General features: G+C 46.7%; 2 protein-coding genes across 2 annotated transcripts in view; one reads left to right on the top strand and one right to left on the bottom strand.

Annotated features, from left to right (window-relative positions):
* Positions 1 to 27,705, bottom strand: part of LOC119452849 (uncharacterized) — a 92,956-nt gene that overhangs the window by 60,699 nt on the left and 4,552 nt on the right. The window lies entirely within an intron of this gene.
* Positions 5,389 to 27,705, top strand: part of LOC119452728 (gamma-aminobutyric acid receptor subunit beta-like) — a 32,539-nt gene continuing 10,222 nt past the window's right edge. The window contains 6 exon segments of the mRNA XM_037714683.2: positions 5,389 to 5,700; positions 6,783 to 6,859; positions 9,971 to 10,038; positions 12,403 to 12,689; positions 16,514 to 16,596; positions 24,380 to 24,541. Of these exon segments, the coding sequence (XP_037570611.2) occupies positions 10,006 to 10,038; positions 12,403 to 12,689; positions 16,514 to 16,596; positions 24,380 to 24,541 (565 nt within the window). The 5' untranslated portion in view covers positions 5,389 to 5,700; positions 6,783 to 6,859; positions 9,971 to 10,005.

The following is a 27,705-nucleotide window of genomic DNA, read 5'->3' on the forward strand; positions in this document are numbered from 1 at the left end:
CTTTCCGTTGCCTGTTTTCACCGACGCTTATGTTATCTGATTGTATGAGCGACGCGAATTGTCTAGAACTTTCTGGAAGACACGCGCGTACCAGGGATTATTCTTGAACCTTCGATGACTCAGGTATAAAAGCCGACGCGTTTTGCCAGTGATCAGATTTTCGACAATCGCCAACTGTGTTCGCCGCTATCGTTGTGCTTTGAGTGTAGCTTGCTTTTGTGGGCACAGGTTCGTCCAATAAACAACCAGTTTCGTCATACACAGTTTTACGACTGTTTACTTCAGCGTCACTACTACGTGACAATATATACGAAAATTGGCGCTCACGGAAACTCCGCCGACGCCGGGACCGACGCCGACACCGGATTTTCTGCGACACGGGGCTCTTAACTGTATCGCGTTAAAAAAGTTGCCGCAGTTTCACCTGAAAGGCGAAGCATCAATTGCGATAGCAAATTTGTAGAGAGCTATACGGAGTAATGATACTAGCTGTATCAGCTGTATAAACTTTTTACGACATGCAGCAGCACCGGCAACACGCAGAACTGTTGTCGATGCCGTCGGCGTTTTGCCCGCTTTCCCACAAAATGCGTGCGGCGTTGGTGACTGTTGCCGGAGCCTCTGATATAAATAGGCACTTGGTGCCGCAGCTAAACGTCGCCTCCCTCCAAGGCCTTTCGCTCATCGGAAGAAGGCGCGTTTGCTCTACATATATGGTTATTGTAAAGGAGGAAAGAGACGCCTACTTCCGCAGCCCTGAAGGGAGCACGGCGCAGAACCAACACCACCTAGAACTAGTTCTAGGTGGTGTTGGCAGAACGCGCGTTTGTTCTCCGCCGTGCGTTCACTCCCCGTGAAAGCGCGCGTCCCTCGCCCCCTTTCACTCGCACAACAGCATTCGGCGCGCGGCGACGATTTCATCTCCATTTACGTCATACGGAACCTCACGGCGACGGCGACGGCGACGCCGACGGCATAAATCCGCTTTGGAGTGTCCATATAATTGCTATCGCAATAATATCCTTAAACACAGCACGCGAGGCAGCAGCGCCATAACAGCTATTAAATTGAACTCCGCTCCTCCGGACGAGTGTCATTTGAGCTCCTGGACGAGTGTCATTTGAACTCCGTCGTGTATAAGTCAGGCCGAAAGCACACAGACGCCGACTGCCTTTCGAGAACCCCTGTTGAATCCGCCCCGCCCTGCGACGATCACGACGATGCCTTCCTTGGGCCTATAAGCTCTAACACCTTCGCACAAGATCAACGCGCCGCTCCTGATCTACGCTGTGTCGTTGAATACCTCGAAGGCAAGACCAATTCGGCGCCAAAGGCATTCAGGCGCGCGCTTTCGTCGCTGTGCCTGCGCGACAACGTGCTTGCGAAGAAAAAAAATGTCACAGTCTCGCCCTAAGGGCGAAGTAATGAATGCGATAGCAACACAGCAATGTCATACGAAGTAAGGTGAGCGGCCTTGGCAGCAATATGAATTGTAGTAAACATGAGCTGATTAAGTAAGCAGGTGTGCTGCGGCGTAAGTAGACCGACATGAAGAGAGACTCGATGACCACGAGGAGGCGCGTGTGAAACGGTGGTGTTGATGAGAAGCGCTTCCCGTGGGCAGCGCGTGCGAAGGGACACACCTGTAGCGCTGCACTGCCGACCCGGGCAGCATTGCATGCGTAGCGTGCGTTGGAAAATGTGGCCCGACTATTACTAACTGATTGAACAGGCATGGTGTGAGCGCGCACAAACAAGCATGAATAGATCACACTGAATGACTGCAGACAACGACTGTCAATACGCTGGCAGCAAGCGCAGATACGCCGCAGCGGGCGAAGGTACGTGCGGTCTATCGCTTCAACGGAAACTGAGCGGCGAATGCACGGCGCGTAAAGGTCAGAGCCGTGTGGAGATAAGCGACGGTGCGAGCGAGCGACGAGCGCGGTTGTTGGCAGAGTAGAAGTGCGCCCCCCCCCCCCTCTCTCTCCGGCGCTGGCTTCCTGCTTCCTTGCGTGCGCGTGGGAGATTGAGTGCGTTCGCTCTCCGTGATAGCGCGCGTCCCCGCACGCTTCCGCTCGGGCATACGGCGCGCGGCGAAGATTTTATCTATAGGGAACCTCACGGCTACGGCGACGGCTATGGCGACGGCGACGCCGACGGCAGAAATGCGGTTGAAGTGTCGATATAATTGCTGTCGCAATAAAAATACGAGCAAGTACTTTCTGATTCGCCCTCTAACACGACAGTTATGACGAACTGAGAGTTGTGCTCCTTTCTTGAAAATTTCGAACGACGTATTGCGCTTTCATGCTTCCCATGTAAGAACTTCCAGTATAACTATCTGCGCAGCAGTCACCCAAAATCCGCGTCTTTTCTTTGATTCACACCGGATTTTTTGTTTTGTGGAAGTCACGGGCAGGTACATTTGCCTTGTTTACAGGTCACAGGTGCATCTCCTGTTCTATTCGACGCACCCTGCGATAAATTGATTTAATCGCAAGAGGATTCCTAGTTCGCAATAATCGCAAGAGGGTTCCTAGTTTTCATCGACGCACATTAGACAGAGAAAATAAATTAGGGATATAAAACTCCGGTTCGTAAGACTCGCGGTTCGAGTCGCATTCATATGTGAAGGCAAGAGAAAGCGACCTACGCGCTGATACCATTATTGTCTGTTTTTCATAATGATTGACCTTACGAAGCGGCCTGCCTTTGTTATTTTTAGTTTACCATACTGATCCACGTTTGCTAGCGACTAAACCTATCCTCTGGCATGTTCAAACTATAGCATATTTATATGTGGTCAAGGGCTGCATACGGAACGATCATTTGTGCGTACGTGCCTGCGCGAGTCTCTGTGTGTGCGCGAGTGTATGTATGAGGCATGCAACATTCAGGACGATAGTGCCTAGGATGCGTAGCAGGCAAATAGCCGTCTGTGGCGATATCGAACGACAATGGCCTATCCGAACGTCGCACACACGGACGAACGCTTCTGCGAGCAGATCTATCGAACCCCTCCGCCCCACCCCCTCCCGAACCTTGTGCGCGTATCCACACGCTAAGGTTCGCCTTCCTACGAAGTCCCGTCATCTCTCACCCTTCCTCGCCCAACCCACATATACTCCTTTCAAAAGTTGACGTGTCCAGAATCTGCCCGAGTGTACATATTGATCGAGCTGTTTTGAAATCGCTTTGAGTACTCTTTTCTACGAAGCGCGCTTCTTTCTTTCGTTTTGCTCTCCGGCACATGCGAGTCAAAATTAGCGGTCGCCGTATAAGTTGGCGTGTACTTCATGGCGGGGGTTTCTGGCAAAGCATGCGACGTGCAGTGTAGACTGTACTATAGAAAACCTTGCGCCCTTTTAGTTTGTTCGTTATTACTTTTTTGGTTCATACTAAGCTGCGTGGCACACTTGCTGCGGCTCTTGTCGAAGCGTTCAGTTATACGGCATGTACTTGTCCACATAACTTTACTTGGCTATGTGTGCTTAAATATAACGCAATGTTTGTGGCTCTGAAATCGACCAGCATTCGATGATTGTGACGTGATCAGCAAAGAATAACACGAGATGGATTGACAGACGACGGTTACGTATGCGTGACTGGAGCATATAGACGGAGACGTTGGTTGTTAAAGCACATTTAAGGATCGATTGACCCTTCTGAACGGCAGGCCATCAGCCATGTAATGTTGAATACGCTGGTTCTCTGAAGATTACCGAAGCTAAGCAGTTTCGCCAGCAAGTGACGAGAGATCATTTGGCAACGATTTGTATACTGATGGCTCTTCGTCTGTCGTGGAATAATTTACGAACACCAGCTTCTAAGCGAGACAGTTGTGTATAGCCGCAGCAACTGCTGAATGTGACGCGTTATTGCAATGTTTTTTTATCTAGAGAGTGTGCCAGTTTATAACGTGCGAAGATTTAAAGAAAGACGGATCAATCTACGCGAATACAATCATGTGCATGTTTTTTGGGAGTTCATTTGAGAAACCTCCAATGCAATATAGTTACTGACACCCAATTATTTAGCAAAAAGTAATTAGCCAACTTTTATTTTTATTGTTACTGCCAAGACGTCAGTCAACGAGTTACAGAAAATTGTAGGTGGCATCAGAATTACAAGTTTTCAGTAAGGTGCTCATCGAGTCCGTCACACAGTGTCGCAGGAATCCCAAAAGTGCTTTGCGGAATTTTTATCCAGAAAAAAAATTTGCAGTGCACCACATGGATCCGAACCCCACTCCCACAAAATGGCAGATGCCTTACCTCTCAGCCACTTTTCCCCCTTTCTTTCATGCAATTTATTACAATGAGTAAAAATTGTGCGTGTACAGAAACTGTATACAGTAGTGCGAGAGCCTGATGGTCGTATGCAGTCATGGTAAAGCGAACAGTACATTCATAGAAGACTAACATCATACAAAGCAATCAGCATTCATCACATTAAAATTATAAAACCGCAGCAGCTGAACACCTAATCAAAAGTGGATACCAATCCGGCTGACAATATGCTTGAGATATACATTTAGCGCTTTTTCAGTGGTGGTGTTTCATATTTCAGTCGCGAGTTTTGAAATCTCGATGCTATTTTAACTGGGACACAATACACTTTCAATGCCTGTGTCAATGACTCAACTAGTCAACAGAACTGGTGCAACACAATTTCAATACTGTATCAATGGTAACTCAACCACAATTAAACAAACCTTACACAACAGACTGCCTAGTCACAATGTGTTCGCAATGAAAACTCAATAAATATTCCACACGACTTACCTGATGGTGTTTAAATGAAATTTCAGTGGCCAATATTCAAGAGCCCGCAACACTTTGCCCAATGATACCTGAGCAAACTCGCAATGAGAGGGCATTTATTTCTTTATAGATACTGAGATCTTAAATCAGATCATGGCAGGGTGGGCATACACAAAAATATGCAAGCTTGTAAACACATACAAAATTCATCAGATATGCAGGGATTTTTCAAACATTAGTGAAGAATACATGAAAATATACAAGCAAATAGCACACACAAATTCATAACAATTGCAAGCCTTTTTGAATACGGTATTTAACATTGACCAATGGTATTTCAATGCTTTCTCAATAAATGTTTTTTAGGGCTTGCACTAAAAACATTACTTGACATTACTTGCACAAAAAAAATTGAACCGCATAATTGACTAATTGCCAAAAAGATCACTAAATAAGTTTACGGTGTTCCTGCATTTCTGCCCCCACAATGAATGCAGCGACGTCTTTGCAGACACGCCGGCACCAGCTGACCAGCGCTAGGCACAGCAGCCACGTCAACCGCCCAGCGGGGGGAGTCCCACGAAGACAAGGGGCGGATGAAACGTTGACGCGGCGTGGCCCGCGAGTGGCGACTACGACGAAGACGTGCTCGAGCAGGCGGCCGCCATGAGGTTGCGCCGCGCGCTGCCGACGCCCGTAACGCCCTGGCGCGTCCCGTGACGCCCATCAGCTGCCCGTGGCGGGCACGCCCCGAACGCCAACGGCGCACCACCGCCACCGCCTTCGACGCCCGTGCGTCGGGCGCCATCTTGCCTCCCGCTTCTTCCCCGTGCTGCTTCTCGTACCTCGTCGTCTCGTCGCTGCTGGGGCTGGCGTGCCTATTTCCAGCGGCGGCGGCATACGACAACGTTTGCGTGGCCGCTAGCGAGGCCCCGTGAGTCTTGGTTTGCTATACCTCGCTGTACTGTACGTCCCAATTGACCATTTGCAAAAATGTTGCTGCGCATGCGCAAGCAACGCTATTTTTTTACCATGTAACCTCGACGAAAGACGAGCAGAACCAACCATTGTTCCTATTCAGGAGCTTCCTGTTTACCACCACCGACGATCTCTGTACACGCCTCTACTTAGCTAGAGCCTGTGGTATAACTATGAGGACGTGGAACCTTCACAGTAATTGTTGAAAAGCTTTTGCGCTCGCACTTTCTAGATAGAAGGCGAGGTGGGGGGGGGGGGGGACTCAGAGGGCGAAATGCAGTTTGTGAACAAGAGTACATGGTTATAAAACGCCAGGTGATGCTCACTAGTTTGCAAATCGTCAATTGACCGTGGCCATCGGACGTCCCTACCAGACAATAGCGACTGTGCGTCCATGTCGGACGTACAGGTCCTATCCGAGTCCCAGATGGACGAGGTGATCGATAAAGCGTGCTCTGAGTGATCGCCCATGTGAATTCCTTATCCTGTATGTCTACTGAACGTCCAGACCGGACGCATAGTTATTAAGCCGAAAGCCTTAGATGGCTCATGGGTTGAAAATTTGGCCGTCCGGAAAATTCAATGGCATCAAAATTGGTGGCACCAAACCATCAACGCATAGTTATTGTCGGAGTCCCAGCGCACAGGGTGGTAGACAAAGGGTGCTGTGAGTAAAATTATCAACCAGGTGTAGCACAGCTCCAAGAGGCTGGCCAGTTTCTATGGGGGCCATTGTTTTTTTCTTCTTTTTCATTGTTTTAAAAGGCGGCATGCCATTCTTGGGGTGTTAGTTTTTTGTGGTTGTTACAGTGTCTTCACTTGGTGAAGCAGGTGGCGGCTCTAATGAGCAAAAGAAGATAATGAAAAGAGAGCAACAGCGAACGCGTAGCGCATTGTGCCAGTTTTGTCGCCGGTCGTCATCGACTGGTTAGGCGTTTGCAGGTGACGCTGAATATGTGTGTCCTCTAGAAAGGGTTAGTCACCTGTACCGCAGGCCTACATTTATGGGTTCTGATTCTCTGCGTCGTTTTTCACCAGGTGCCGATCGAATCCCATCCTGGACGAAGTAGTGCCCCCAAACTACCATGGCTCCGAGGCACCGACATCCGCAACAGGTATACTTCCGGTTTCTAGAATGTCCCTACTGCAAGCGTGCACAACGGTCATTATCACCATCATCGTCAGCCTATGTTTATGTCCACTGCAGGACGAAGGCCTCTCCCTGCAATTTTCAATTACTCCCGTCTTGCGCTAGTTGATTCCAACTTGCGCCTGCAAATTTCCTAACTTCATCACACCACCTAGTTTCCTGCCGTCCTACGGCGCTTCCCTTGTCTTGGCACCCATTCTGTAACTCTAATGGTCCACCGGTTATCTACCCTACGCATTACATGACCTGTCCAGCTCCATTTCTTTCTCTTAATGTCAATTAGAATATCGGCTATCCCCGTTTGTGCTCTGATCTACACCATTATAGCCTCGCAATGTGCAGGCGCAGGTCCCTCCCACCAACCCCAAATAAAAAATTAAAATTAAAGAGGGAGTCTAGCAGCCACAATGTCTATGAGTATGTTCCCGTAGTCGTAGATGTAACATGCGGGATTATCCCCCTGGGTTGGCTTTGCCTAGAGTATATATGGTATTATTACGACATACTAGTGGTAGCATTTATTTTGGCAGAAGAAATATGTATAAATACAAATGTACATGTACATACACATACTGACATACATTATGCCTATTCGTATACGCACATACGCATATTTCTGCCCAAGCAGGCACAGTAAAATGCGCCAGTGGGGCAACTGACGTGCCCTCGATCCTGTTAAATTGCAATATTGTCACAACAGCAATGAAAGCATCGCGTTTATAAGCATACATTTACTTTGGCAAGATGGTCTACAACAATGTACATAAGGTACACGACGCACCTATAAAGTTAAATTAAAGGTCTTAATGTAGATTATGCAGAAATAATACACAGTCTATGGTCTGCGGTACTTCGCAACGCAGACAAGCGGCAGGTAATTGATCGCTACGCAACCAGCATAAGAATGGGGACTTGTAGAAATAGGGAATCTTAGGATAGTGGACCCGAAGTAAGCGGCCGTTATCTGCGCTGCGAACAAATAACCTCTTGCACTATCAGTGCCCCTGACGATATTTTATGAACGCGATAAGACCCTTTTAGCATACGAAAAGCGGCTTGCGTCCGCTTTTTCAAGATTTATCGAATAACCGACAGATACGGAATCTCCTGCCAAGATGAATGGCATGTTTAGACAGTTGAAGCCGCCGATGTTGAGGGGTTGATTGTAACAGTCACTAAGCAAACCTCTCCATATTTTATCAAATTGTTCTTTTCTCCTGATAGTATATTGTTTGATCCGTCTCAAGCGAATCGGAATACACTGCATCGATAAAGGCGAAGATGGTTCAACTTGGCGTCACGAGGGCCGGAAATTGCGTCATACTTCCGGCGCTTACATATGGCGCTTCGCTTTCTAACCGATCGATGACGTAACTTATTGGTCTGCAAACAACACTTTTGAACGGAGTTTATGTTCCCCGAACAACGGGGGACTTCGACTGTTCTTTTTTCTTTATTGGAAAGGCAAATACCGCTGCCAACTTTGGCACTGGAAAAAGACACACCCTCGAGTGCCACTTATGGGCTGAAACTTGAAAGCAAGAAAGTGAGTATAGCGCCGAAGAAAGAGAACCATCTTACAACGCTAATGGAGTGCCCACGCCGCATTTCGCAAACGCATTCACCGAGCAACAGCCTATGAAGTTCGTTCCTATAGACGGCCACCCACGTCGCCAGGTTGTTAGGCATCCGCCTAGCAACCATGGTTCGAAGCAGAACGACGCCTGCAATGCCTTTGTGCTTTGCCGCACCATACCACACGTAGTTTGTTTGTTCATTTTTTTTACTTGTGCTTTGCTTGTCTTAGTGGGTGATTACTGCGGGCCAACGCGTCTAGTATAAAGGGCAGCGTCTTTATAGTGTTAGGAGTGCTGCGAGATACCCTTAGAGGAAACCGAATTGCTTTCTTGTTCCTTCGCTTCGTTACCACGAGGTCGTGGTTCGCATTATATACTATAACCAGAACGGGAAAGCTTGGTGATTTGGTTTGATAATATGGTCGAAACAACTGCGCAAGAAAAAAATTTAGACCAGACACTGGAAAAAAATATGAAGAGAATCCTGGCTAACGCTGTTCTTAGCCAGCACCCATGTAATGTTTGTCACAACATATACGCAAATTTCACGGGGGGATCGTGTTCTTTCCTTGTTTTTTGTATTTGCGATTTATATTACTAAACCATAGTCTTAACATATGTACGAAAATTTCATAACCACCGCACCACGACTGTGTTCGATCCATCTTGTTTTTGCAAGAGGACTTTTGCGATTTTATATTACTAACCAATGTTTCCAAACACACTATGGGACCAAATCGGCAAAAATCAAACAGGGCCTGCAGTGCATTGTGCGATATAATATTGACTGTATGTCGCGTACACTTTACTGAAATACAGCAACTGATCGCAGTGAAATACAGGGTGTTTCAGCAAACATTTTCTAAAAATTTTCAAATCTTGACTGTGGCAGATAGCACAATTCTAGTTCATGAGGCAGTCTACTCGAAGAGGCGGACATTACTAGCAAAAAAAAAAATGAAATGCATAATGGGCTAATTAACAAAGATTCACTAATTACGTTTTATCTAATTACCTCATGGCTCATATTGAAATTTACAAATTACAGCCGTGGAGTTCGCAGGGCGGATCCACTTGGAATAAATTCTCAGGATGACACCAGTTTCGAGATATTAATTCCCGAACTGTGCAGATGAATGCATTGGCGTTCCAGTTACTTTCTTAACAAAACGCCGTTGTATGCATTGAAAGCACTTAAAACGCTAATTAGTGAATTTTTTAAACTATTCGATTAGGCATTTCAACTTGTTGTGCAAGTAATAACCAACTCTTCGAGTAGACCAGCTCATGAACTAGAATTTTGCTATCTGCCACAGTCATCCTTTACACATTTTTGAATGTGTTCGCTGAAGCACCCGGTATAACTGATACATTAGGTTAGCCGATATCAAACTTGGGTTCCTGAACTTATAACCTAGTTAGTGAAAAATGCGTATGTACGCGACTGCACAACCAAAAGCGATAACGACGTCTTGTGGTCTCCTTCCTTCCTCTCGCAGGTGGCCCAGTACAAATTTATGTGTCCTTCCAGGTCATGGATATCGACGATATCAGCGAAGAGAACATGGTAAGTACGAGATAACCCGCCCGCGTTTGTACTTTGTCGCATAACAATGTGGCAGCCATGACAGAGCTTCAACTTCTCCGCATAGCGTGTTACCCTTCACGGAATACCGAGTTGTAATAGCGAAGTGATGGCAATGATGCAGATGCTGATTAATGTTATGATCTGATTAATTGGGTTGGCATCCGGGCAGTCACGTTGGTGGCGTCATCTTGTGGGGCAGAGCTTAATCAGAGAGTACACAGAGCTGTTATTGTAGTGGCCACATTATACAGAACTGCTGGTGTAAAATGTCGGTAGCGACAACAATGTTCAACGTGGAATCCATTCATAATTTATCTTCGACAAGAACACTCATGCTACGCAAAAGAAAGATCAGAAGCTATTCCACTCTGTGAAGGTGGATGACGAGCGAAGCTGTTTCACACACGACACAGAGGTGACATATAACGGGGAGGTCGCGTTTAGTCTGGACACCCGAGGAGTAACGCGCCTATGAAGAATGAGCGCAGGAACAGAGAAGAGAATGCAATCGTTGCCGGGAGTGCGCACTACACGCGGCCTCCCCATTACGACGAGAGAAGTGAAATTCTAAATGGAGGACGGCACGTTGTCTTATATACGCACGCGACGGTGCCGCCGCCCCGGGAGAGCGGCAGGAGACTAGGCACGCAAGCGGTTGGAACGCCGACAAAGAGAGGGTGGTGTGAACGTAGACATGGCCGACGCGGGTGGGCTAATATCCAGTTGGTACCTTTGTTCAGTTGTTACCCTTGTTCCTGGGACCTCTTTGGGTCCCAGGTGAGACAAGGGTAGTTCAAGAGCGCGTTACAGGTCCCGGAGCCCACCACCCGGAGTCCACAGGGGTATGGACCCTATCTGCACTGTTAACACGATCGGCCCAGATTTTTGCACACGCACATGAAAAATGCACGCAAGCCTAGCCATAAGAAGCTTCGCTGTAAATAATTTCAAAGGCATTGTAGTTGAATGAAACGTCACGAGGTGGCATACCAGCGTTGCTATACTGCCGGCCACACATCTGGTAACACCGCATTCCGCATGGAGTATTAAGTTTCTGGACAAGCAATAAACTCTCTCTTGCAGTGACCAACCACACTCACCTAGCTGGTGGCGTAAAACTTCGGCAGCGACGCAATCGGTGACATGCACTTATTATTTTTTTTGTTCTCCTTCGACGAGAAGACCCATGTAACGGACCCAAAAACTGCTCCCAACGCGTTGCGGTTGGACAAAGCGTCACAAAATGTTGCTTCCGCCGTTGCTACTGCTTTCCACTCTCCAGTAGTCCGCTATTCCGTGAAGGGCTACACAGTCGTCCTCAATATGAAAGGGAACGCCAAATTTTTTTTGAAGTGCCCTTAGGGCCTAAACACACATGTCCTCCATAAAAGTGTTCAGTGATACGAAACGTTCAACAGGAAAACTTATTGTTATGTGTCTAGTTCCTAGATTTGAACCAAAGGATCACGAGTTATTGTCGTTTAAAAAATATTCGCTGTTCCCTTTCATATTGATGACGACTGTACATGCGTACGTAGACATACTGAAACACTCCCCTGCCACGTATCTCTTCCTCGCCATTTGCAGTTTATCTGCAATAATGATTATCCGGACTAGCCGCAACAAAGCCGCCGCCGTGCCGTCTCGCCGCGCATGGCGCATGCGCGGCCTGCGCGCTGTGTTAGAGGTCACGTGATCGTGGCGGGTGCAAGGTTTAAGCGAGGAAGGAAGAGCCGAGAAGGCCGATATCTTCATGCTCGCTGTCTTTTGGCACGACGTGTATTGGATGCACATGTACGATGCCTTTGGTGCACGTTTCAAAAGAACCGCGGGTAATCTAAATTAACCTGGAGAATTCCACGATGCGTGGCGACCCTCGCAGCCTGCCATGCAGCGTCGGCACAGTGAATGCCATGATTTTTATAATCAATTTAAGGGTAGATTTCCTCATTTCACAGCAGCTGAATTGGCTCAAATGAACAAAAAAAAACAACAAATGTTGGGCTGATATTCACTTGAGTCAAATAAATTTAGAAAATCAGGACAACAGAATGAGACAACCACTCGTGCATTAAACTTAATCTTGACAGTTAGATTTAGCTGGCGTATCAGGTGGAGAGGCGTCCTGCTATTCAACTGCACTTATATGTGGCCTAATTTTCTATGAGTGATGAGCATTACTGGAAAGACAAAATGCTGGTGGGCACAGAAAATAATTAAAAGAGACAATTAGTGGATGATGTAATGTAAAGTTAAAGCGTGAGGTTGGAAAACAAAACAAAGTTCAAAACCAAAAAAAATCCAAATAGCACATAATGTCATCTGTCTCAATTCAACGCGCAGGCGTTCCGAATACATATGTTCGTGGTGGACCTTTGGCGTGACGACAGACTTAACCTGAGTCGCTTCCTGGACGACATCGCCTCGTCGGCAGGCGGCGCCACATCTCTGAACAGCACCGGCATTCCAAAGAGACACGCGTCCCGAGTGCTCCCCGACGAAGTGCGCGCGGCTCTCTGGAAGCCCGACCTCATATTCGTCAACTCCAAGAACGGTTACCTGTTCGAACACTCGGTGCCCAACACGTTCGTCAAGGTTCTGGACACCGGACACCTGTACCGGTCCTCCAGGCAAGTGCCTTGAAATTTAACGTTTTTTTTTTCTGTCGCTGTACTATAAGGCCCTGTTATCGCATAAGAATTCACCCACGATTACGATACTCCCTAATGCTAAATTTGAGCACCGCTCTATACGTGTTTTCATATTGCGATATATTGGCTCGTGCGGAGAATCTGTCCTCGTGCGGCACGTTGCAAACGTAGAAAAGTGGGGCGCGACTGCCTCTATAATCGGAAGATCGCGAGAGGCAGCGCGTGGGTGACGCGTGGGCGCTATTCTGGCGCCATCTCGTATCCATCGTCACCGCACTACGCTTTTCTTTTAACCCCTTCGCCATACCCGCCTCCTCCACTTTTCTTCTCGCGTCTTTCATCCCCCGCTGCTCTCCGCGTTCGCTTTCATCTTTCGCCGTGCTCATTCGCTCGGTTACGCCGCCGCCGCCGCTCGCCGCAGGAGCGGGTGCCTAAAGGCCTGTTTCACGTGCAAGCGAAAACGCTCGCGATTCCTGGCCACCGCGGCGCAGAAACCTGTTTCGAGCGGCGGCACTAGCGGCTGGACCGGCGAGGTTCGAGCAAGTTGGAATTTCATCGCGGCGGCAGGGGCGGCAGCACCGTTTCCAAACCAATGGCGGCCCGCCTCGCCACGTGACCAGTGGAGGACTAGTGCGGGAAAGCGTGCGCATAGGACGATATTCGCAGAGGTGAAAAATGTGCGGCGGCAATGCAAGTGAAACGAAACCTCGCGAAAAGTTTCGCAGCGCCTTGCCGCTGTTCGCTCCATTCGCTCAATCGCTTGCATGTGGAACAGACTTAAAAGCTGCGCTCTAAAACAAGCCGCGAACGTACACGTTGAATTAACAAGCCGCTGTCTCAAAGAAAGGCCGAACGAGAACAAATGTAGCCGGGACAGAACCACATCATGCGATCTTGATGTTCGCTGTAAAGATTTCGGCGGCGTGTAACTGTTTGGCAAAGTTAAGAATTTGCCATTGTGAAAAGTCATGACATGACAACGCGCGAAATTATGGAAGCTGAACAGATCATAAGGCAAAAAAAAAAAAAAACATGCGCGCTTCGCTGGCTTTATCGTGGTCTTGCTTTATGCGACAAATAAAACTGTTTTCTGCATTTGAATAGTTAGTATACACGATAGAGAACATTTTTACTGTAGGAAAGGCAGGGAGATCGGCTGCAGAAGCTTTGTTTCTCACCTGCTACTCCTAATGGGGGAAGGAGAGAAAGGGAAGTGCATAACAATTACCATGTGCAGTGAAGTATGCACACTGTAAAGTAATTTACACCCTTCAAAGTGAAAAAGGGTGCAAATGTGTCTATCATGCACACCCTAACAAAAAGAGTGTTAGGGTGGGAGTTATATACACATGTGCACCCTTGTTCACTTTTAAGGGTGTACATTATTTTACAGTGTAAAAGAGTGCTAAGGTGTGAGCCATGCATTTCAGGGTCGTACATTTCTTAAGATATGGTTTATGTAAATTATGTTTTGCGCTGTAGGACCTATCCCACCAAGTCGTGCTTCCCTACGAGGAAAAATAACATGCAGCACGAAAATGCAAAAGGTTCATTCGTATGTTTATATAAAGTCTAAAGTAACAACTTGATTTAACTTGATTTAATCCACAGGGAAGAAACCAGAGACACGAAAATAAGCATTTGAAAGTTTAGCACCCCCCTCCCCTCCCCCCCATCTTTACTCTTTCTTCCTGTTTTCCTTCACTCATTCTGAGTCCCGATTAATGCCAAGGAATTGAGCCACACATCTCTTAGCATGATGCCTGGCGCCTCAGTTACCGCTGCCTATGATTTAAGAGATCAGGTCGTATCCATCTTTCCCTGCTTTTTTTCCACCATTTAACTTGATTTACGGCTGATCTGTTTATGTTTCCTTCCTTTAAACCCAGCGCTTCTGGGAGTTGCAGACGGTTCTCGTTGGGTGGAACCATTAGGAGAGTGGTCTCTGGATCTTTACAGCATACACATGTCTCATCTAGTTCCGAAATTTGTTCCGATAGTCCTTAGGCAACCGGCTCGAGCCTTGAAACTGCCCTTTGTGTTATCGTACAGCTTGTAAATCTCCATTGTCCTTTTCCCATTCTTTGCATCCAATTCACGGTCTCTATTTCTCTCACTTTCTTTCTGATGACCCCTGGTTGTCTATTTACAGTTTCGATTATCCTGTACTTGGTTGCCAACTTCCTTGACCTCTTCCTCCATTCTCACGCTTTTCATGTAGAGATACTTGTGAGTCCCGATTAATTTTGCTTTGTGCTTCTCTGACTTCAAAAGAAGCCCCTCCCTCCCCATCTTTACTCTTTCTTCCTGTTTTCCTTCACTCATTCTGAGTCCCGATTAATGCCAAGGAATTGAGCCACACATCTCTTAGCATGATGCCTGGCGCCTCAGTTACCTATTGCTCGTAAGGACGTACGGTGGCGCCGTCTACCGGTTAGGCCCAATTGACGTAGTATGCGGGATAGCAGGGCGCGCTGCTCACAGTTTGCCTACGCGCGCTCCATAGGCGCACTTATTGGTAGGGCAAGGAGGGCACCCCCCCCCCCCCCCCCCCCCCTCCCCCTGTTAGTCGGTCACGATGGGCTAAATATATCACTAAGAACAATAGCTATGCATGAGCCTATACAGAACCCCTCCTTTTGAATGCAGACCTGTTCATCCCATTCGATGTAGGTATACTTCAGATAAAAGCGTAGCAGTTCAAGGAAACCTTCTATGGAAACCTACTGTATTCTGAAATGCTACAGAGCAAAAGCTATTTACACACTCTTCCACGCAAAGGAGGAGTTTGGCTTGTGGCAAGGAGCAGTATAAATCCGTTATGTTCAACGTAAGGCCAAAAAAGAACTTTGACAAAGTTATTCCCCCCCCCCCCCCCCCAAAAAAAAAAAAAAGTAGAACCTCTTCAGGATTTTGTATTTGGAAGGGATCGGCAACTTTTCGTAGATTTAACTTGCTTTGCAAGGAGAGCGCATCCGATTTTCGCCACGTGCCATTCTCAGTGACAATTGACCCTTAGGGGCATTCCACCTTGAGGCAAGTGGCACGACTTGCGTCAGCAGGTTATCCTGACATTGTTCTAGTATCTATAGCTAAGGAGAAGTTGAAAACACAAACAAGAAAGGAAAGATGCTTTCCAGAAGGAAATGGATTCCGCACTGTAGTAATTCAGTACATGCACAATACCTCGCATCGCCTAAAGAATATGGGAAATCGTAGCAATGTCTGAGTCACCACGACGCTCGTGGTGTCGTGCGTGTTTTCTTTCTTGTGTCCTCGTTTTTTTTCCCGCAGTTTATAAAGGCCTCCTAATGTGCTGCTAAAAATGTGTGGTTGTGTTCTTTTGGGCTACAGATACACTTTAAAAAATATCCAGATCTGTTAACTATACAAATAAGTCGCTGATGCATTTTACAAACGTGTTTTTATAACTCATATATATATATATATATATATATATATATCGAGAGAGAGAGATAACATACGTTAGAAGGCTTGCGAGCAAAGATAGGCTGTATGATGACCGTTTAAATTGGCAAAGTTTTGTGCTTGAGTAAGTCTAGTCTGTTGACAAGTAACGTTGTAACGCTGAGGATTACCGTGAGCTAAGCGAGTTCGTATCGATAAACTTCATAAAAACCGCGTGAAAGCTGAAATCAAGGTAGCGGGACGTTGAATAGCAAGATGTAAAGAACAGCGTATTTTACCTCCTTCTAAATGTTCTATTACCTTCCAGCATAAGAGTATCTCCTGCAGAAAAACTGTACACACATTTCCCTCATACTTTCATTTATTTCATCTAGGTATCTCTTTCAAGTGGATTGCTTGATGGAACTTCAAAAGTACCCAATGGACACGCAGAACTGCTTCCTCAAAGTCGGACTCAGTAAGTGTGGCATGCTGTTGTTGACGTATCTGCCCAGGTGACAATTATGTGAGAATAACTACCTCAAATAATATACCAAAAACGAAAAAAAAAAAATGAAGATGTAACGTTGTTCTTCTTTCAAACCAGTGACATTCTTTATTTCTAAGCAGTAAAGCGAAATAGCGATTTTTAAAATGCGCCCAGAATAGCAGACTTTATTATTCAGCCATTCAATACATTTTTGTTGGTTCTCGCCAGTATTAAATAGGTAGATTTGGTAAAAGACGTAAGATGCGATGCGACAAATAACGTCATAGAAATCACTATAGAAGAGCGACATCGGCGTAAGCCGTTAACTCAAGCGAAACTTTTGCATAACTATTGAAATACGACCATTTTGTTGAATCTGACCGTCTACCCTAACATTTAATGTGTATACTCAGGTATTTAGCTTCAGTTGCAGTAATGTTTCGGTAAGATGTAAAATGTCTCAGAAAGAGTGCCTGGCCGGGAGTATGAACAGTAAAATATTAAATATTTTTTTCAGTACGTACGTTACGCTCATCCCCGACATGTAGAAATCCCAGTCATTAAAGATGAAATTTGAAGTTAATGAAAAATTAATTTTGAACTTTGACCGATGGTGATGGGGATGATGATGATAACTAAACGAGCTGGTCCTTTCGCCTCGATAACCTGCGCACTCTACAGAAGACAAGCGTGTCACGGCATCCGACGAGCTGTGGTGTTGTTTATTACGAAGGCACGCCAATGGGAGCTTAGCAATCCGCCCCTCTGCCCACACAAAAGGGTGGGAAAGCCACTGCTGCACCTTCAACCCCCTCCCCCACCATCCCATATCCCTCTTCCCCTCCGCCTGCAACGCCAGTCTTTCACACCTGCTTCCAACCTGCTTTCACACCTGCTGCCACAGGGACATCAATACGTCACATCTCGATGGCATGGCGACCACGCCTCTTGTTTTCATCGGCGCTCGCACGTATTGCCGTATTTTCTAGAATACAGGCCGGCCTCGAATCTAAGCCGGCATCGAAAGGGGGAACACTTCCACAGGGCCATTTCGATCCATTTGTTTAGGTGATACTCTAAGTGCAGCAGGTGGGTTGTGGCAGTACGTGGGCATGACGACAACGACAACGGTGACAAAGGGAATGACCGCGATGGCGACCGTGCTCGTTTCCATGGCGACACCGCAGTGACGATGACACTGCAGCAATTGCGACGATAACGACGACGGCATAACGACGGTGACAACGACGATGGTAGCCGGCAATTCCATATCGGCAATTGGAAGTTGCATACACCGGATTACGCTGTCGCATTCGCGCAATTGAATATTTATTTACATAGATCTGGTCTGACGATGTCCCCTCTCTGCCACAATTGTAAGGAAATTGAATTTTTCATCATGCCGACGATATTCAAACCAGAGAAAGATATTACTCGAAGCTCCACTCTGCAAAATTAGGTTAGGAATAAGTACACCGGTGATATGATCATTTGGTGTCTCAACACATAGGCTATGTCACAGAGACGATTGTTGCACAGTGTTTGAATTTCTAACTGAAACAAAACGATTACCCTGCTAATCAGTGTAATTTTATTCGGCCTATCAGATCAGCATTAATTTCACTGAAATTGGTTTCTCCGCACTCTTTATTAACATTGTATTTATTATCTCCTTGATTTTAAGCTCTTTTAAAATTTTCCGTTCAGTTGGTGTGACTGCTCGTTCGCAAACTAGTCTAGGTATTTTAGTATCCCCTCTTGTTTTTTTCCCTTTACTTTGCGTTTCTCCTTTCCAAATAAGCATTTGCTTGAGCATCCTTCTGCCGCCCGTTCTTGGCCAATCCCGATTAGTGTGTACGAGCCATAAAAGAGGCTCATCATCACCATCATCAACCGCCGACGGCTCGACGACGATGACGGCACGGTGGTTCACACATCATCCTGGACACGGATAGAATCTTCGTCGAGAGCAAACGAATCCAAGATAGGACTTGTACCAGGGTCAATGTAAATGTTATGTCGCCACTTTCATCCATTCCAGGACCATTGTTGTCCCACGTCGGGCCAACTTTGGCAGGATTCACGGTTTGTTTAAAGTGTCGTCTGCTGAGGTGTTCTGCCATCTGCTGAGGTGTTCTGTCATCTGCTGAGGTGTTCTGCCAAAGAAATGTGATGATGACTTTTGAACATCATACCGTGTTGGTGAAGCAGTGCACTGACCAGGACAAGGTGGAGAGACACAAAAATACACGACACTTTCTGCACTTGCAATTACTTTATTTCAGTACAAACGCTTCATATTTATATACCTGCGCATCCTCAGACGTCAAAGATACGCAATTAACGATTAAAAGCACTTTCAAAACTACATACCCATGCTTTGAATAGACCCCTTTGAAATCCAAGGTCCCTCAACAGCTATAAAAGTAAAACAAACAAGAAAAAAATTGTGAAACGTAAGGATTTCTGAGAAATATTGTCATTTTGCATATTTAAAAATATATATATTCGAAACGACGTTATGGCCACGCTGACCTTATTTCTGCAGTTTGCTCAGCTTTAAGCGTCAGTCACTTTTCTAACAAGTGCCAGGTTGGACTAACTGTCTGTTTCGATAAAAAAGAAGATTATATAGGCCTAGATAAAACTGCATACGGTAGACTCCTCTGTGGGAAGGCTTGCTGAACTGCCAACGTCCAGTGGACGCACGTGTCCACGCGTCAATGAGTAGCCGCGCGTTCGCTGGGGCCATAAAGCCGTAGATGACCATCTATAGCCTATCACGCGCAGCGCGAGCTGCCGTACGAGCATTAATATATCAATCGACCTCTAACGCCACCACAACCCCTCCTCCTCGTGCTGCTGCTGCAGCTACTATACTGCTCACCGGAAATAGACAAAGCGTGGTACGTCGGTCGATTAACATGTCCCGTCTCCCTTACCCAGCACAACCTCAAGCTCGATTCCAGAGTACTGCATGTGTCCTTTGCGCGATTGGTTCCGAGAAAGACAAAAAAAAAAAAAAAACAGGGACGAATGCTTGAGAGGGAAGGAGATGGGAAAATGAATGATGGAGTGCTGGTGCATAATGAAAAGGAAAAGAAAACGAAAATATAAGAATGATAGTTGCGTAGACAGGTCGTGCGCACCGGTCATCAAGCAATCGATCTCCACGGGACTGTGTTTGGTCCACCTCAATAAAATAACTACACGCAGGTAGCGACCACCCGTGGCTGCCGTCCCGTGACATGTGTTCGGCCCAGCACAGTTTGCACCACGTGCATTGTCGAGCACCTTTCCATACAGATAGACTTCTTTCACTACATTATTTTTTTTCCACTGCTCTTCGTGTTACTGAGGGGTAATCGAGGCCCACGGAGCAATGTTTGCGCACGGCGTCGCACAGTGCACCACTGCGTTTCTATTCCTAAGATTACAGGTACGGTGCTTATACGCGTCTACTGTGTACGTTCCACCGATCAGTAGCAGGGCGCTCCCAGAATTGCTCCGTGAAGGTGGCGCTAGTGTTCGGGTTCCTACTAAATGGACGCGCCTTCAGCGTTCGCTGCTTCGATATCACAAAGAAAACATGCTCGCGAAAGCCAGCGGTCATAAAGGGGGTACATATATACCAGTGCGAAGATTTCCCGACGCACGGCAGACTTTGCTGCGCCATTCCCGAAGGCACTGCAACACGCGAACCCCGAAGGCCACGATACTAGATGCGTGCGATACAGATGTATGGTTATGGCTGACCACAGCTAACTGCGAAAGAATCAGCCATGCAACACACATAACCCGAAGCACGCCCCGTTGCAAATAGTTTCGAGAATGACCCCAGTGGTTCATATAGCACGCCGATTTCACGCGGCGCTGCTCAGACACATACCAAATATAACTCGTAGACCGGCTTGGTCAATGGGCAAGGTATGGAGCATGAAGCGATCAAGCCAGTGTCGCAAGCATTGCAGCGTTCGGGCATAATATAGAAACGACGTGATAGTGTTCCGTCTATTTGAAACTGTGCATAACTGTCTATGTTGTGATAGGTGTGGTGTATTTTTTCCCACACATTTCATCGCATTCACATGCAACAACATGCTCAGCGAGCCACCACGAAGGCTCCTCCGGGCTTTAAAGGGACACGCGAAGTAAGCACAATATGACACGCGAAATCGTAGAGGCATTCCAGAAGGGCAAAGAACCACGCCCATGTGAGAGCCAGGCTTCTTGGCCACAAACGCATTTGCAGAGAGCTACACAGACGCGCCTTATATATCTAACACTCCTCCGTGTACCCGCGCTCTTGCTCGGGGCGGTGCCGCCGCCTACGAGCAGAAAAGAGAAGTACTGCATTATGACACTAACGCGCACCGACAGTGGGCTCTGTTATACTCCGACGTAACGTCGACGCGCGTGCACGCTGGGCACAGCGACGCTACGCTAGCAAAACGCGAGCACTCTATACTCTGACGCGCGGCGCGACCGACGCGACCAGCGTCCGTCGGCGCGGCCCGGCGGCAGCCGGCGCGAAATGCAGCATGCTGCATTTCGCGCCGACGACGTTACCCAGACTGCACCGCGTCCGTGTTTCTTTCCACGCGGCGCTCACTTTCCGCGCGGCGCTCTGCTCTACTGAGCATGCGCTGTTTTGGCTGCGGCCGCTACGTCGGGCCGCGTCGCGTTGGACTATAGGGCAGGCGGATTTGCGCCTGGCGGGGCCTCGCCGACGTGACGCGACGAAACGAACGCCGGCGCGCGCGCGCGTTGTGAACGTCGGAGTATAACAGAGCCCTAAACGCTTCGGTGCTCTCAGCACTACGACGCCTCGATGCCAGCCAATGGGCAAGGTATGGAGCATGAAGCGATCAAGCCAGTGTCGCAAGCATTGCAGCGTTCGGGCATAATATAGAAACGACGTGATAGTGTTCCGTCTATTTGAAACTGTGCCTGACTGTCTATGTTGTGATAGGTGTGGTGTATTTTTTCCCACACATTTCATCGCATTCACATGCAACAACATGCTCAGCGAGCCACCACGAAGGCTCCTCCGGGCTTTAAAGGGACACGCGAAGTAAGCACAATATGACACGCGAAATCGTAGAGGCATTCCAGAAGGGCAAAGAACCACGCCCATGTGAGAGCCAGGCTTCTTGGCTTTTTTGTGCCACTTTCGACACAAGGGACTACTACTGCCACTAACTTCTACTAATAATAATGCTAACTACTACTACTGCTACTAACTTCGACTAATAATAATGCTAACTACTACTACTGTTACTAACTTCTACTAATAATAATGCTAAGCACCACAACCACAACCACCACCACCACCACTATGTGTACAAAATTATCACCCTGTTTCATGTTGTATACGTGTAAGTGCTCCTTCTGCTGGGCGCCTTGTAGTGTTTTCCTTTTTCGCGAAATCATTAAAAACTTTCACGACAATAGTTCCAATATGTCTGTTCGCACGACTTTATATGCGGGTTCCGCGAATGCTCACCTCATATCGTTGTTCTCTCTTCATTATTTGGCTGGTACACTGCACACGAGATTGTTCTATCAAGGAATATCACGAGCCAATGGATTTTTCTTGAACAGGCACTCGTTGTGCTTTCCTTATGGTCCCGCTACGCCTTCTACACCACAGCGAACACCAACTGCGGTAGTGGTGGCGCTGCATGAAGCGCAAGGTCGCGGGTTCAATTCATTATCATTATTCTCGTTGATAATGATTATCCCTACTTCTTCCTTGTGTATTTGTTCGAGGAGAATAAAATTCAATCAATTCAATTCAATTCCGAGCCGAGGCGGTATCGTTCCAATGAAGGCGGACTTGGAAAACGCTTGTGTACTTAAATAACCCGGGTGACCAAATTAATCGGGAGCCTTCCACTACTCCGTCCCACTTCACCTACTGTGCAGCTTTTTTAATTCATTTATGGCCCTCGGGGTTTTTGACATTATGAAAGGTATTTCAAATTTCGGTACAATGTCACGTTCCTAGTAACCTGCAGCAACATTGCATCAATTATAGGTGAACAACCAAACAGCTATGTAGAAGAACAAAGCATGATGGTGATGGTGAAACTTGTCGATCAATGAGAGATACAGAACTTCGGTCTAGTAAAATAATAGTTAACACTGAGACAGAGAGAGAAGGGGAGAGAGATATATAGAGAGAGCGTGATTTAGCGGATGCTGAAGAGGTTTGCCTGGCGGCATGCCTAGCTGGCTAGTCCAGGGAGGTTATTCTGTAAGTGCCCACCTAGTGGACATGTCCATTTCGTCTGCTGCTGAAGTGCTGATTGGCCGGGGGCCCCTGCCTCCTTCTGACACGTACCCCATCCCAGCCAATCAGAACTTGAGCGGCAGACGAAATGGACATGTACGGTAGGTGGACACTTACAGAATACCACCCCAAATGAATAGGATAAACACAAAAGATAGAACTTGACACTCAACTAAAGTATCTCATTGAGACCAGTGTCTCTAAGAAAACAGAATAAGTGCATTCGTTGAGCGATATGCAGAGGCAGCGCTAGTCCATGGGCAAAGGTCGTGTCTTGGTTCAAAGGATGGCAGTTGGGGAATGCTGAGTGCGGACATTGAGGTCATTCTTCGTAGTGTATACAGCCTGCAAGCGCAGATTAGGCGGGCTATATCTCCTGGCACTTGGCACGCAAGGCACAACAATTAACAGTTACCAGTGCATAACTAACACAATTCTATATCACGACCGCAACGGTGACTTCGAGACCACCCGCCGAGGTGGCTCAGACAGATAAGGCGTTGCGCTGCTGAGAACGAGATCGCGGGATCAAATCCCGGCCACGGCGGCCGCATTTCGATGGAGGCGAAATGCAATAACGCCTGTGTGCTTGCGTTGTAGTGCACGTTAAAGAACCAATGGTGGTCAAAATTAATCCGGAGCCCTCCACTAGGGCGTGCCTCATAATCAGAACTGGCTTTGGCACGCAAAACCCCAGAAAGAAGAAGACTTCGAGACCGGAAACCTTCCCCCCCCCCAAAAAAAAAAAAATATATATATATAAGTACAATAATTTCTACTGGTCGAGGCATTAAACCCTACATTGAGATTTTGATCGTAGCGCACCGAGAGAATGTTTTTCCCCGCTTCAACTGTAGTAATGTTTCGCGGCTTTCGCAAAACTCCGTAGAATGTCGAGAAGGCGCCACTCGCACGCCTTTTGAATGTAACACAACACTGAGAGTGAGGCAAGCGTAGGCCCTGCGTCCGGCCAGCGTTGTCCGATGCAGGGACAATGCGGCCTCACGTTGGAACAACGTTGGCCCTTCGTAGTTGTTGGACTGTGCGGGAGCCAAATGACCATTTTTTTAAAAGCGAATAGATTTCTTTGGTTCTTCCGTCCGTTTTCGTGGTTGGTGGCGCTTTATGCAGGCGCACAACACGTGCGCTCGAGTTCGCTGCCGGATGCCGTCGACCAACTGTTGTATCCACATGCTCCTTTTTTAAAGACGTCCTTGCAGGCTTATCTATAATACCGCGACAAATGTGCTGGTTAAGGGCTGTGTTCTCTACGAAATAACGCAATGAAACACTAAAATGTTACTCAAATATCCTCGCTCCAACAAATACACTTCGTCAAACGCTTCATTCCTTTATTAGCGAGAAGTAGTTTTCTTGAAGCGTGTTGCTATTCGCTTACATTTATGATCATCATCGGCTCCAGCTCAAACTTTTTTCTTCACTAGTACCGTTTATTTTTTTTTTCTCTGCTCTCAGTGTCCACGCCCGAAGACACGGCCACCCTGCACTGGATGGATGATCCGGGCAGTCCGCAACGCAATTTCTCGGCTGCCATCCGCCTCCTGGAGGATATTAAGCCTCTGCAGTTCGACCTCAAGGTTCCCGTGGCACATACGGCCACTGAAGCGTGGATGTTCGGTAAGTTGACATGTTTAGACAGAGAAAAGTTGACAGTCACCTAAGTATCCATACGCGATTTGAACGCGAAAGCATGAGGACTTGTCTATAAGTTATCACCTTAAATTAAAACTCCACCTTAAACCACAATAATTCCCCTTGGTCTAATTTGTACCACCCTTAAGCAACTCTAATCCATATTAATCCACTTTATTCCACCCTAATTCACTTTAATCCACCTTAACCCACCCTAATACACTTTAATCCACCCTAGTCCACTTTAATCCACCTTACTCCAATTTTGCGAGTCGGCCAGGTCGGTTTTTAGGTTGTGAACCACGGCGTCCGTCCAACGCCGTGGCTGTTCACCGTGTGATTTCGAAGTGCGAGCCGCAGCAGGTCCAGCGCTGGGAATGTGACGTCACCATTTGGTCACGTGGGTTTTGGTACCATCGTACGTTAACGTCGGACGGACGCCGTATTTCCTGCTTAATAGGGCATATAATGCTTTCGCATTAATAGATAGATATACATACAGATGGTAGGTGGCACGGACACTTGGAAAACGGATGGTCATTGGCTGGCGAATGTCCGCTGTTGACGCTGAAGATTTGCACATTAGCAAATGGGCTATTGTAGGACACGAACCTACGCTCCCGATGCCGTTTCGAATAAGTTACATTGAAGTAGTACATTTTTTTGCAAATATGTTTCAACTTTGTAAGGCCTATACACGAAACGATATTGAGCTGTTTTACCTATACTTCTTGGATATTGTGTGGAACGAAATTGAGGGTGGTATGCTGGGTGTTTCGCGAAATGCGTTCGAAATTCCTTTAAAAATAAAGAGGATGCGAAAAGTCAATGATTTCCTCTAGATTGTTTTTGCCATGGAGTCATACGTTTGAATACCACTGGGTGTAGTAAATAGTGAAGTAATTATATCAATTATATTATTTCACTCAAAAGAACACCTCGCGATTGATCAAAATGGAATACTTAGCGCGACATTCGAGGAGCTCATAGAAATTTCCGAACATAGGAAAAACATTGACGATGATACTTGTTACAGCGTAACAGTTCCGACCAATTTCACACAGATAAGCAAAACTAAATAGCCAAAGAGCGCAACTGTGATAATAAAAGACCATGGGTGACGTCACAGGTTGCCGAGCATCATGTCCAGATCAAGTCAGGTTACGTCATGCTCACCCTACGGTGGGGCGCAGTTACGTCATTCACGTGCGTCTGCTAAGGGCGTGGCAGTTGCGCTCTTGAGCTGCTCACTTTGACTTTCTGTAAATCTTGCTGTAAAAATTCATTCTTGACTTAAATTTGTTTACATGTATAATAAACCACCTTTTGATGGATCGAAGCTGAAAATTACTAGAACACCAAAGCATTTCGTAGCAAACTTTGGGGGCGCACATATCGAAACTGCTGTCATCCTGAGAATTCGTTCCAAGTGGATATGACTTTGTAAGTCACCGGCTACTATTGGGAAATTGCAAGATGTGTGGTAAGGCAATTAGTTCACAGTTTATTTAGCGACACAGTGTTAATTACTTACGTATTCATTTTGATTTATCGTGCAAATAATGACCGCCTCTAAGAGTAATGAAGCTAAAGAAGTGGAATTCGGCTGCATGCCATGGGTGATTTTTTAAATTCTGTTCGAGATAAAAAACACTCAGTGTTATATATATATATATATATATATATATATATATATATATATATATATATATATACCTCACTTCTAGTATAAACTAGAAGAAAGGTAACCGAGAGGCCCGATATTTTTTTTTTTAGTCGTACCATAAGAAGCCAACAAACCATGAGACCAAGAACAGCATGGGGTAAATTACTTGTAGTCCTTAATTGAATTAAAGAAATTATCAGTAAAGTGAAATGCAAGTGGATGAAAAAGCAACTGGTCGCCGGTGGGTACGAACCCACGTCTTCGTATTACGCGTGCGAAGCTCTTAACAATTGAGTTACCGCGGCGCCATTCTCCCATCCACTTTGTGAGAATTGATATTTAGCTCATAGCAATATATACGACATGTTTTGGTGAAATGAAGGACTTGAGATAATGAGCGCGAACTTATTGTACTCTAATCTTGATGAAACACTACTGAATATAGCCCAATTCACGGTGATTGAGTACATTGCACAAACAATTAATTGTACGTGAAGCTAACCTAAGCCGACGACGGCGCCGAAGGGCAAACGACGTTAGGGGGCGTCGTTGCCGGAAATTAGGCGCCCTCTCGCGAGAGCTTCTATACCTACGCCCACGGAGTGGCATGAGACAAAGCGGCGGCAGTATTGATGAACGCCGAGTCTATTGTTGTCGCGAGCCTATTTCCTAAGTTCGCCGCGCAACCGGCCTTCCGACCACTGGTCGATGCTTACAACACACTGCGGCGCAGCTTAACGTGCAGGAGCGCGAGCGCAAAAACACGCAAGGGATTCGGGTCCTGATGGATACATGAGGGCAAATAGCGACGAATTGTTTCTCGGGATGCCGCTCCGGGTGACGTAGTACGGGAGAACGAGTACCACAGCGATGATCAATATGTCGTTCCCTGAATGCTACGCGAAAGTCGACGCCTATAAAGGCTGTATGTATTCACGGCAGTGGTGACGAGAATTGCTTCATTCCCTACCAGGAGGAAGGTAGCCTTGTGAGCCTAATTACACACGAGCGCCAATTCGGCTACACTATGGCGTTTCGCGATGACTTCCATGAGCGTGTGAGCATATTTCCTCCTGTCCAATCACTCGTTACTGCCCCACTTTCCTTTGCGTACTCGCGTTCCAAGAAATAAAGAAAAAAGAAAGCACTTAATAGGAATGTTGAAGGATAAAATAGGTGCCAACTGAAGCGCCGAGAAACGGCAACTTTCTGCTAAAGATATACTGGGAAACCGCGACTTTTGCCAAGCAGTCGGACATTCGTCCATCGAGCCTTTTTAAAAAATCTATTTGGCTGTTTTGTTTCACCAAATAACATAACACTATGCCCCAGATACCAGAGTATCGGTAATATCTAAATTGACAATTATATAACCGTACATTAGGTGATGAAAAAAAAAAGCAATTCAGAAATCAAAGGGATGTACCTACAGTAGGCGTCACATGTTTACTGACCACTAGCTCTGAGGCAACGACGAATTCGC

The sequence above is a fragment of the Dermacentor silvarum genome, chromosome 5, assembly GCF_013339745.2.
Source record: "Dermacentor silvarum isolate Dsil-2018 chromosome 5, BIME_Dsil_1.4, whole genome shotgun sequence".
Lineage (NCBI taxonomy): Eukaryota > Metazoa > Arthropoda > Arachnida > Ixodida > Ixodidae > Dermacentor > Dermacentor silvarum.